The sequence below is a fragment of the Geotrypetes seraphini genome, chromosome 6 (genome assembly GCF_902459505.1).
Source record: "Geotrypetes seraphini chromosome 6, aGeoSer1.1, whole genome shotgun sequence".
NCBI classification, from domain to species: domain Eukaryota; kingdom Metazoa; phylum Chordata; class Amphibia; order Gymnophiona; family Dermophiidae; genus Geotrypetes; species Geotrypetes seraphini.
This window is the reverse complement of record NC_047089.1, coordinates 172,495,781-172,507,556: the sequence shown is the minus strand read 5'-3', so window position 1 is coordinate 172,507,556 and position 11,776 is coordinate 172,495,781. Positions and strand designations below refer to the sequence as shown.

At 40.5% G+C, this 11,776-nt stretch overlaps 1 protein-coding gene across 4 annotated transcripts in view; it reads left to right on the top strand.

Moving 5' to 3' along the window:
- The window catches only part of WWC3 (WWC family member 3), a 230,235-nt gene extending 222,240 nt beyond the window's left edge, over positions 1-7,995 (top strand). For all 4 annotated transcript variants that reach the window (XM_033949184.1, XM_033949183.1, XM_033949185.1 and 1 more), the window contains 2 exons: positions 3,660-3,787; positions 7,191-7,995. In XM_033949184.1, coding sequence (XP_033805075.1) covers positions 3,660-3,787; positions 7,191-7,257 — 195 coding nt within the window. In that variant the 3' untranslated portion in view covers positions 7,258-7,995. The remainder of the gene's footprint in view (positions 1-3,659; positions 3,788-7,190) is intronic.
- The last annotated feature ends 3,781 nt before the right edge of the window (positions 7,996-11,776 follow it).

Sequence of the window (11,776 nt, the reverse complement as noted above, 5' to 3'; positions counted from 1 at the left end):
TCAATATGGAAACAATTTGGGAGGCAATATCAAGTATGCAACTCTCTTTAGGTACACAAATACAGCAGCTTTCTTTGTGTTATACAATGGTACTTTCAGAAAATTTGGATTTAAAAAATAAGGTGTCATCTTTGGAAAGCAAGAAGGAAGACCACGAGACCATATTAAAAACTGTCGAAACGCAAGTGTTAACATGGATTAAAGATAGTGGAAACCTTCATTTTAAGCTAGAAATGCTGGAGAATACTGCTGATGTAACTTGAGAATAATCCATTTTCCTAAAGTGTTTTCCATTACAGCACAATATGTTTAAAAAATATCTAAAATAAAATTCTGAAAGTACCTGAGACATCTTACCCACTTCTCTCAAAAATTTATTATCTACCAAGGAGAATTAAATCTTTAAATCCCAACCAGCAGAATTTATCTGCTGATAGTTTGGATTTAACAAATTTCCTAGAGAGGTCAGATAATGAAGTCCAGATCACATCTACTTTGTTGGTACAATTTGCCCTAGATTCAGATAGGGACTGGATGCTTAAGCTTTTTTTTAAGTATAAAGATATTCCCTTTATGACAAATATTATAAGGATGTATCCAGATGTATCTCGCTCTACCCAGAGAAGAAGAAAACAATTTCTAATTTTGAGACGCCAGGCAGTGCAGTTAGTGGAGACATTCGTTTTGAGGTACCCTTGTAAGTGCATTTTGGTATACAAAGAGAACCGTTATGTTTTCTTTGAGCCCCAGCAGTTATCAAAATTCATTTCAGCCCAAGTGTAATGTTGACATAAGATCAGTCTAAACCAGCTCTACCCTTAATTATTGTGGACTAACATTACATAGAATTATTTTATTGCCTTGTTAAATAGTGCAAGATATTATTGTACTGGTGACGAATGTATTCTCTTTTTCTTTAATCTGTGTAATTTCTTTTTACTTTGACTGATATGGCTGTCATTGTTAAAAATTATAAATAAAGAATAAAAAAAGAAAAAGAAAACATTATACTGCCCAATTGTGCATCTTGCACGCTAGACAATAAATTAGAGGAGATCAACAAACAGTCCAAGTCTGGCAAAATAAATGGTATGACTGAGAGAAGGTAAAATATGTCAGTAGGATGTAAAATCCTCCAGGGTTCAAATAAGTCCACCATGCTGATCAATGTCTAATAACCACTCATTCTGCCTGAAAGGGCTTAACAACAGAAGCAGATTGCTTATCCACTGGCTTATCCAAAGGCAAATTAAAATTATCTACTACCACTACGAGTACATTATTTATTAGCATTAGCTCTTTGGTAACTTCCTGGAAGAATGGCACAGATTTAGAATTAGAATAATTATTCAAAATTACCTGTTTTTGTCCATTCAGCTCTGTTCTTGTTGTTAGGTGACTTGATGAATTGCGTATCTAAAAAGAAATCAATTTTGTGCTAGTCCAGAAAGGTCCTTCAGCGTCATCCCTATGGTTGTTTCCAGCCATCTGATTGCAGGTCGCCCTCTATATCTGGTTCCTTTGATCTTCCCAAACATGATGTCCTTCTCCAGTGGTCTCTCTCTTCTGATGGTGTGACCAAAATAAGACAGTCATAACTTCATCATTTGGGCTTCAAGTAACATAGCTGGTTTGATCTTTTCCAGAATTGATTTGTTAGTTCTTCTGGTAGTCCACGGCACGCCTAAAATCCTTCTCCAGCACCACATCTCAAATGAATCAATCTTCTTTCTGTCTTGTTTTCATAGTGTCCAGCTTTCACATCCCTAACTGACCAATGAGAAAATGAGTGTGTGGTCAAGTCTGTTCTTCGTTTGGAGTGTTACCTCTTTGCCTTTGAATACTTTGTCGAGAGCCTTCATTGAAGAGCGAACAAGTGCTATTCTGCAGAGTATTTTCTCCCTCCATTCAGCTCTAGTACCACTAAAAACCATCTTCCAAGAGTATCAGGTTTTTGATACAGAATCTGCAGCACATTTATCTGTTTCCGGATCAACAAGATAATCCCATTCTTTTTGTGTTGCCTTTCCCTTACTCCAGGCAGAGAAGAAGCAACATTTTTGAACCCATGCTTGGTACAGCTTGCAGGCAACTGGGTTTCTTGCAGACAATAGACAGCTTGAATGTCTCACAAGTATGACAGTTTTCTGTCATTTAATAAAATGGTTCAGTCCATTAATATTTAAAGAAAAATTTTTAAGGCTATTCTTCATGACACCTGGAAGTTGATATAGGCACTAGCTACGTCTCATACTTGTCCTTACCACAGTAGATACAAGAGGAAGGAAGGACAGAACAGTAGTCCAGTTATCTAGGAATATGGCAAAGCAACAGAGAGTAATTAGTTCTGGTCAAAGGTAGAGACATTGGGCCCAATATTCAAAGAATATATGTTTCTAACTTAGGCCCCCTTTTATCAAGCTTTGCTAGAGGTTTTCAGCGTGGGCCAGTGCAGCAATTGCTCTGACACTCATAGAATTCCTTTGAATGTCAGAGCACTTATCTTGCTGGCCTGCGCTAAAAACCTCTAGCAAAGCTTGATAAAAGAAGGGACACAGTTACGGCCTCTTTGAAAATTTACTAGGACAGTCCATAATTTTATACTCAAAATTTCTGTAAACACCTTCATTTTGGAGCATAAAAATTGGGTAGGAGCAGGGGCAGATTTAGACTCATAAATTTAAGCAAAACACCAGAAGAACTGGTTCTCCACAATAATTGGTAAGCAAAAAAAGGAGTTGGGCTAACCAAAAGAAATAAGCTGGAGCTGCTCCAAGAGATCAACTAAACACAACTTCCAAGTATATCAGGCCACTTTATTCAGCATATCATTACTCGGTCCAAAGACTCGACACAGACTGTGTTTCAGTTATGCCTGCATCAGAAGTCCAGGGTTCTGTTAAATATCTCCAACTGGTGCAATCACATGTAGAGTGAGAATGTCTGGCAATCACTATTGTCACTAGAGATGTACTGTATGTACTTTACATGCATCATTACTTGTAGGCCTACGAGGGGGTGCTGAAAAGTTCTCAACCCAACTGACCAACTTTCTAAAATCTGAGCATTATTTTGCCACTTTAGCTGAAAAGAGTGCTCTCTTATTTCATTAAGTGCCAATCTGAAGAAGCAAAATTCTATGTTTTGACATTGTTTCAGGTCATTGATTGAACCATATCCACGTCATTCTCTTCTTGGCTGGGCTAAGAACCTTTCAGCATCCCCTCATAAATATATAGACATAACTTTTAAGCTCCCAGGACTTTTATCTGAAAACCTATACTTCTAAATTTGGCTTAAAATAGGCCACAAATTTAGGAGTTCAGCTTTTTCTGAATAGTAGGATCATTGTTTGATAGATTGTGTATGTGGAATCTTCTGCATTGGTGCTAGAGTTCCTACTCCCTGCCAGGTGGTTTCTGATATAACCCATTTTCAGGGACCAGTTTGTGAGCCCATATTCAATTCAGGTGGGGTGATTTGCACAATGGCTGATAACATAATACTTGCATTTTCTGCTTTGTGCCCCTTTTCCTGGGATATTGAAGAAAGTTTTGAAAAGAAGGATAATAATTTAACTTGTCTATTGGACTGAAGTGGGATATTTTATTCTTTTTTTTTTATTATTGAATACCTTTTATTTTTAAATTGCTTTTCAGACAAGACAGACCAAACTCGAACAACGCCAAGAACAAGCAGCTGAGAAAATGCTTAAGAAAGCATCCAAAGAAGTATATCAGCTGCGCGGGCAAAATCAGAAGGAGCCAGTCCAGGTGCACACATTTAGGTAAGCAGGATCAGGTACTAAAAAAATGGGACTTAGTATCAGTACCTGGGAAGAAAGTAGAAAAAGTTTAATGGATCTTTTTCTTCTCGTCTTTCCTCTTTTACTCCGTGGAGATACTATTATTTGAAAGCTCACAAATCAACATCATGGTACTATATCAAAGAATATAAAAGGAATTATTCTGATTAAAATATTATCTTTTTAATGCGTTGAAAAGAGATTTATAGCACATAGAGCAAGTGGCTTATTGAACCAAATTTTAAAAAGAAATCTAAAATACACAGGGTGGCTTTCAGAATGCAGCCAGTTGGCTAAATCTGGCCCAGTGCCAAGATCAGTCTTTTATTCAGGCCAACTGATGCCCTAAACACAGTCCAACAGTAGTGCCCCGGGGCCCTTCCATTGCTTAACTGACAAGACATTAAGAATCAAGTAAGTGTTGAGAAATATCATTATTGTAAGAAATAAAGCATTATATATATTTATTATGATTATAAAAACACTGAAATTCATGTTGGGTAATGGGTGTGGCAGATGACAACATAAGGATTAAGAGCATGAAAGCTTCCCATGGTGGCCAAAGCACAGCTTACCATATACAGTACATTATACTCAAAGATAAACCCTTCAGAATATAAACTGAGATAACATTTTTCCCTGAAAAAGGGAGGAAAAATGTTAACTCAAAGATAAACTGAGGGTTTATATTCAAGTACCAGACAGCTCTGCATCTACCCACCACAGGCTTCTCTCTGGGCCTCCCTTAAGCCTTGGTGATCCAGGTCAGGAGCAATCCCTCCTTCCCCTGAGGTGAAGTATTGGGTCTTGTCCTGGCCACCTGTGCACCCACTGCACCTCCCTCCCAGATCCAGTGCAGGCCTCTCCCTGAACCTAACTTAAACTCTGGTGGTCCAGTGATGAGTCATGCTGGAGTGATCCTCCTATGCTCCTGCCCATGCAATTTCATAAGTAAAAATGGCTGCCGTGGAAACTCACAGTAGCCATTTTTACTAGCGAGACTGCACGGACAGGAACATAAGAGGAAAGGGGAGGGATAGGGGAGTTATGATAGACATTTAAATACTTGAAATGTATTAATATACAAATAATTATTTTCCAAAGACTGGGATGCAGTACAACTAGAGTATATGAATTGAGGTTGCAGGGAGTAGGAGTAACTTCAGGGAGTACGTTTTCACAGAGAGCATGATAGATGCCTGAAATGCCCTCCTGTGGAACTGGTGGAGGCCAAAACAATGATAGAATTCAAAAATGTGTGGGATAAATACAAAGGTACCTATATGGAAGAGGATGGCATTGAAATAAAACAAAGCTTTGCGATTATTAGGTGGCAACTCCAGTAGTTCATAAGTAAGGCAGTGCCGAGCAGACTTCTGTGGTCTGTGTCCCGAAAATAGCAAGGACAGATCAAGTATGCACATTTTATATCTTATACTTACAGTGTATGAGATGAATATCTCGTGCGGGTAGGGGAAGTAAAATAGTACAATGTCAGCAACTTTGTTCAGTTGGTTTAATCAAGTATTGGCAATTCAATCAATGTGATTATGCTGCAACCAGAATGATAAAACCACTGTTCTAAGATTGCATCAAATATAAACTATCTATATGTGGTTGGCATTATGGTGAATTGCCAACTGCCCTGTTTGTATCTGATCATGAAGCAGTGTAACCTGCATCAAGTAGAAAGTATGGTTCTGACTGCCTTGTTGAGCAGACTGGATAGTACCGTGCGGGTCTTGATCAGCTGTCATCTACTATATTTACTATGATAAAGACACCAAACACTTTCTTTTCCTTCAGGAATAGAAAAATAATTAGAAATACAATTGCTTTCAAGTTGTATTCATTCATAAAATATTCTTTTGATTTTGAATTAGAACTCATGTAAGTTATGTTCTGATATCGAGGATATTTCCTTGCCTTGAGATAGTTTTTGGGCTAGATTGTTGCTGTTTAATATAGCCCCATTATTATCAGTGAAAACCATTTAATAATAATGTGTGCTATTGCAGAAATACAGGCCAGTAAATTTAGTCCTGTTTTGCCTTGGAGGAAGGAGGACCTGCCCACCAGGGGATACAATATCTTCTTACACTGAGGATGTGTCTCCAAGGGCTTCTGCCCAGGAGGGAAGGGTTAGGACAGCTGTTGTAGTTGGTGATTCTATCATTAGGCATATAGAATAGCTGGGTGGCTAGTGAGGATCACCTGGTTACTTGCCTGCCTGGTGCGAAGGTGACGTACCAATAGGAGGAAATATTTTTTTCACTCAGAATAGTTAAGCTTTAGGACACATTGCCAGAGGATTTGGTACGAGCGGTTAACCTAGCTGGTTTTAAAAAAGGTATGATCAAGTTCCTGGAAGAAAAGTCCATAGTCTGCTATTGAGACAGACATGAGGAAACCACTGCTTGCCTGGATTGGTAGCATAGAATGTTGATACTATTTGAGTTTTTGCCAGGTACTTGTGACCTGGATTGGCCATCGTAAAGATCGGCTATGGGGCTAGATGAACCATTGGTCTGACCCAGTAAGACTATTCTTATGTTATGTTCTTATGTTGTACCTGAGACACTGTGAGGAGAAATGACTTGCTCACATTCACAAGAAGTATTAATGGGTTTTGAACTCTGCCTTCCCTGGTTCTTCAACTGCTGTTGTAAACATCCCCCTCCTCCTCTAGGGTTTTCTATACACTTCCCCCTCCCCATTTTAGCAATTGCGATTTCACATATTCACGATTTTTTGGGGAGGGGAAAACCCCCCCAACAGTTTAGCCTTCCCCCCGGCATCCCGGCCTTACCTGGTGGTCTAGCGGGCTTTCGGGGCAGGAGCGATCTTCCTACATTCCTGCCCTGTGTAGATCGCCAATAGGAAATGGCTGTGGGGAGTTCTCGTTGTAGTCTCGAGAGACTACAGGAACTCACAGCAGCTATTTCCTATTGGCGATCTGCACAGGGCAGGAGCGTAGAAAGATCGCTTCTGCCCCGAAAGCCCGCTAGACCACCAGGTAAGGCCGGGATGCCGGGGGAAAGGCAGGAGGGAGGCGGGGGAGGGTCAGAGCCAGACCAGAAGATATTCGCGGTATTTCACCTTTTGCGGTCCGGCTCTGCCCCTATCCCCCGCGAATACGGAGGGAGAAGTGTATAGCTACAAAGACATGATTTTAATTGCTCCTCATTTGGTGATATTCATTGCCACGAAGTCTCTTTGATACAAATTCTCATCCATCCCAAATGAGATAAGACTTTGTCTGTGAGATGTGTGTACTTGCCCTCTTGTTGTCCTATACCCTTCACCTCCAACAACCCTACTACCACCAACACCACTTAAAATATGCATTTTTCTAATCAAAGCTGTTTTTTGCTTCCATTGACAGGGAAAAAATCACATTTTTTACACGACCAAGACTTAATGTACCTCCTCTGCCAGCTGACGACGTGTGATATGTTACGCTGTACACATGAAGTATTTATCTGTCCATTTTATTTCTATGAAATTAGTAGACTAGGTAAATTTATCTCTCAAAATAAAGTTTGTTGCAAAATCTATTAATATACACATTTTGTAAAAATTAAAAATAGAGGCAAACAAAATATATGCATACATATCTTTATCTATACTTGTGTGTACATATATATATATATATTATATACATATAAATATATATATTTTATAATTCTAATGACTGCAGCAAGGCCTGGTTTATCCTTGCTGTGACATTTTGACATCTCTGATGATGAGTTATTTTATACAAAAAGAGTAAAACACTTAAAAAATCAGCTATCTTGTTAAGTGTATACAGTTTTTAAGCTGTTTTATGTGACTTAATAAAGGCTGGAAGGCAGAAACAAAGTAAGTTCAGGCCATTTCACTGTATTGTAATTTATTTATACTGGGTTTTTTTCCTTGAAGGAAAATACCTACTTTAAGATGTATTTTAAGACTGAATTGCTTCTCCTCAGTATTTTGTTTGCACAGTTGAATGGATCGGCTGAGCTTGTGTAGTTTCTGATACCTAAAATGAAAATATTATGTGCTGGGCCCTTTCATTTTCATCAGCTTTTACTGTTTGTACCTTTTTATTATTTACACTGTAGTCTTCAGCACCGTCTTCTGTAACCTCTTAAAATATTATCACCTGCAATGTTTTTCATATGAATTAAAGACTTCATTAAATGTTGTGGGCTTGAATCCCTAGTCCTCTGAGAAAGCACAGACTGAGTTGCTTGTGTTGGTGTGTGTAACTGCTTGGATTTTGGCATGTTGTAAGCAAAAACTGCAGATGGTAAAAGGTAAATTATTGAGAATATCACTTCCTTTCTTTTGCTACCATCCTCCATCCCCTTCTAATTGGAAAATGATGGACAGAGAATGGAAGGCGAAGGGTAGTCTTGAGAGAAGCCGCTTCCACCCCTCTCTGTTTCATTTTGGGTTTATTCATTTCCATTTTTAATGTTATTATTGAGGGGTCTTTTGACTGAGGTGTAGTAACATCAGTGCTTAGTACTTTTTTTTTTTTATTGTCTTTATTAGCAATTGCAAAGGGAACATACAACCAGGATCAAACAAGCATAAAAAACATAGCCAGCAAGGAAAACAGCACTTGAAAACTATGACAGCAATTGTGGACAGCAAATATTTCACAATACAGGAACCCAATGGCTTAGTACATTCTAACATGAGACAACATGCTTTGTAGGCCTTTTTCTTCCTTTTTTGGCAGATCATGTGCCAGTTTGCATTAGCCTATGACATCTGCAAAAAAATAATGTGGAAGCACTTACCACCTCCTATTTAGGAGGCATTAAGGGCTTCCAACTCTATGCTATCCAGTGAGTGCTTGCTAATCAGAACTTGCTACCTGGATAACACTTCCACACCCATTTTCTGCCTATAATACTCCCCCTCCCAAAATTATTTGTACAAAATAGTTAACATATGTTTTAGTGCATGCTAATAGGAAAAATACCACTAAACACTATAATGTATTTTGTGGTAGGCCTGATTCTCTTTTGGACACCAACATCAGCGGCCGCTTCACGTGTCAATCACACATTGGCGTCCAAAAGAGAATCGTATCTACAGTCCCGGTCAGACACCCGAAATGTAAGCCAGTATTTTGCAGGCCTATATTTAAGGTGTCTGGCTCGTGTCGCGATGCTTCAGCCCGCCCAAAGCTACTTCCTGGTGAAGCCATGCCCACACCCCGCTTTGGGCGTACTTAAGCAGCACTATGTATCTACGTAGACATAATCTGAAGGCCTACAATGTGGGGCATCCTGACAAGTTTTTATTTTTTAAATGTGCGAACTGATTGGCTGCCAGACAGCGGTAGGATGCTTACCGCTGCCTGCCATCGGGACACGCGTTTTTGAGAATCAGGCCCTAACTATGCTTTGAGGCTTCACTCCCTTTAATAAAAAAAGGCACTGTAGTGGCTAAGAGCGCATTTATATAAGAAAGTGCCTAGACACAAAGGTGACTGCATATAGAATTACCCCAAAGAAGTAGCATAAGCTGTGGCTAAAATGAAGCCATACTATATACACTTATGCAGATGTAAATGTTTCTGCCTGTTTTATAGAGTAGATGGGTAAATTACAATTTTGCCTACTTATACCAAAGTTAGAAACATAGAAACATAGAAAAAAGCGGCAGAAAAGGGCTATAGCCCACCAAGTCTGCCCATTCCATGTATCCCCCCCCCTGAGTTTACTCACTTAAAGATCCCACGTGAGTATCCCATTTTCTCTTAAAATCCGTCACGCTGCTGGCCTTTATCACCTGGAGTGGGAGTCTGTTCCAATGATCCACAACTCTCTCGGTGAAGAAATACTTCCTGAAGTCGCCACGAAACTTCCCTCCCCTGATTTTCAGCGGATGCCCTCTGGTGGTCGAGGGTCCCATGAGCCGGAAGATATCATCTTCTGACTCGATGCGTCCCGTGATATACTTATACGTTTCAATCATATCTCCCCGTTCTCTTCTTTCCTCAAGTGAGTACAGTCGCAATTTCTTTAGTCTTTCCTCATACGTGAGATCCTTGAGCCCCAAGACCATCCTGGTGGCTGTTCGCTGTACCGACTCGATTCTCAGCACGTCCTTTCGGTAGTGAGGTCTCCAAAACTGAACGCAGTACTCTAAGTGAGGCCTCACCATGGCTCTGTACAACGGCATCACAACTTCAGGTCTCCTGCTGACGAAACCTCTGCGTATACATCCCATCATTTGTCTTGCCCTGGAGGAAGCCTTCTCCACTTGATTGGCAACCTTCATGTCCTCGCTAATGATCACTCCTAGGTCGCGTTCCGCTGTGGTCCTAACCAAGGTCTCACCATTTAGTACATAAGTTCTACGTGGGTTACTCTTTCCCAGGTGCATTACCTTGCATTTTTTAGCATTGAAGCCAAGCTGCCAAGTAGTTGACCATTGTTCCAGCAGCAGTAGATCGTGTGTCATATTATCAGGTAATAAGCTTCTGCCTACTATGTTGCAAAGTTTGGCGTCGTCGGCGAACAGCGATACCTTTCCCCTAAGTCCTTGCGTCATATCTCTTATGAATAAGTTGAATAGAATCGGACCCAGGACCGAGCCCTGCGGCACTCCACTTATCACGTCCGATGCTTCAGATGGAGTACCATTCACCACTACCCTCTGATGTCTGCCGCTCAGCCAATCCCCAACCCATGTAGTTAGAGTGTCTCCTAATCCTATCGATTTTAGCTTGTTCAGTAATCTTCGATGAGGAACGCTATCAAATGCTTTACTGAAGTCCAAATACACTACGTCCAGTGACTCTCCTGCATCCAGTTGTCTAGTAACCCAGTCAAAAAAGCTAATCAGATTAGATTGGCAGGATCTACCTTGGGTGAACCCGTGTTGGTGTGGATCACGCAGTTTTTCTTCGTCTAGGATTGTGTCAATATTCTGTTTGATCAGTTTGATCAGTGTTTCCATGAGTTTACACACTATAGACGTGAGACTCACTGGTCTGTAGTTTGCTGTTTCTGTCCTGCAGCCCTTTTTGTGGAGTGGGATTACGTTGGCGGTTTTCCAGTCCAAGGGGACCCTTCCTGTGCTTAGGGAAAGATTGAAAAGAACAGATAATGGTTCTGCCAGGACTTCCCTTAACTCCCTGAGCATTCTGGGATGCAGGTTATCTGGTCCCATGGCTTTGTTTACTTTGAGTCTTGATAGTTCGTCGTAGACGCTACTGGGTGTAAATTCATAATCTTGAAACGGGTCTTTCTGGTTATCTCCCGTCTGTAACTGTGGACCAACTCCCGGCGCTTCTCGGGTGAATACTGAACAGAAGTATTGGTTTAGCAGTTCTGCCTTCTCAGAATCTGATTCCGCAAAATTACCGTCCGATTTCTTCAGGCGTACTATCCCATCTTTGTTTCTTTTCCTGTCACTAATATAGCTGAAGAAAGATTTATCCCCTTTCTTAATTTTCCGTGCTAGCTCTTCCTCCATTCGGAGTTTGGCCTCTCTGACTGCTGTTTTGACAGCTTTAGATCTGTCTAGGTAGTCCTCCTTTGCCCCCTCCCTGCCTAGATGTTTGTAGGTGATAAATGCGTCTTTTTTCTGTTTAACTAGGTCTGAAATTTCTTTACTGAACCATTGGGGTCTTTTGTTTCTCCTGCGTTTACTTACTGTCTTTATGTATCGGTCTGTTGCTTCGTGTAGTATGGATTTCAGAGACGACCACATATCCTCCATGTTGTCAGATTTTGCTTGTTTTTGTAGCTCCCGATGGACATAATCTCCCATGCGGTTGAAGTTTGTACCTCTAAAGTTGAGAACCCTTGTTGCTGTGGTTGTCTTAGGGAAACCTTTCTTAAGGTTGAGCCATACCATATTATGGTCGCTGGAGGCCAGTGTGTCTCCTACTGAGACTTCCGTGACGCTATCTCCATTGGTGAGGACCAGGTCTAGTAATGCCTGATCCCTGGTGGGCTC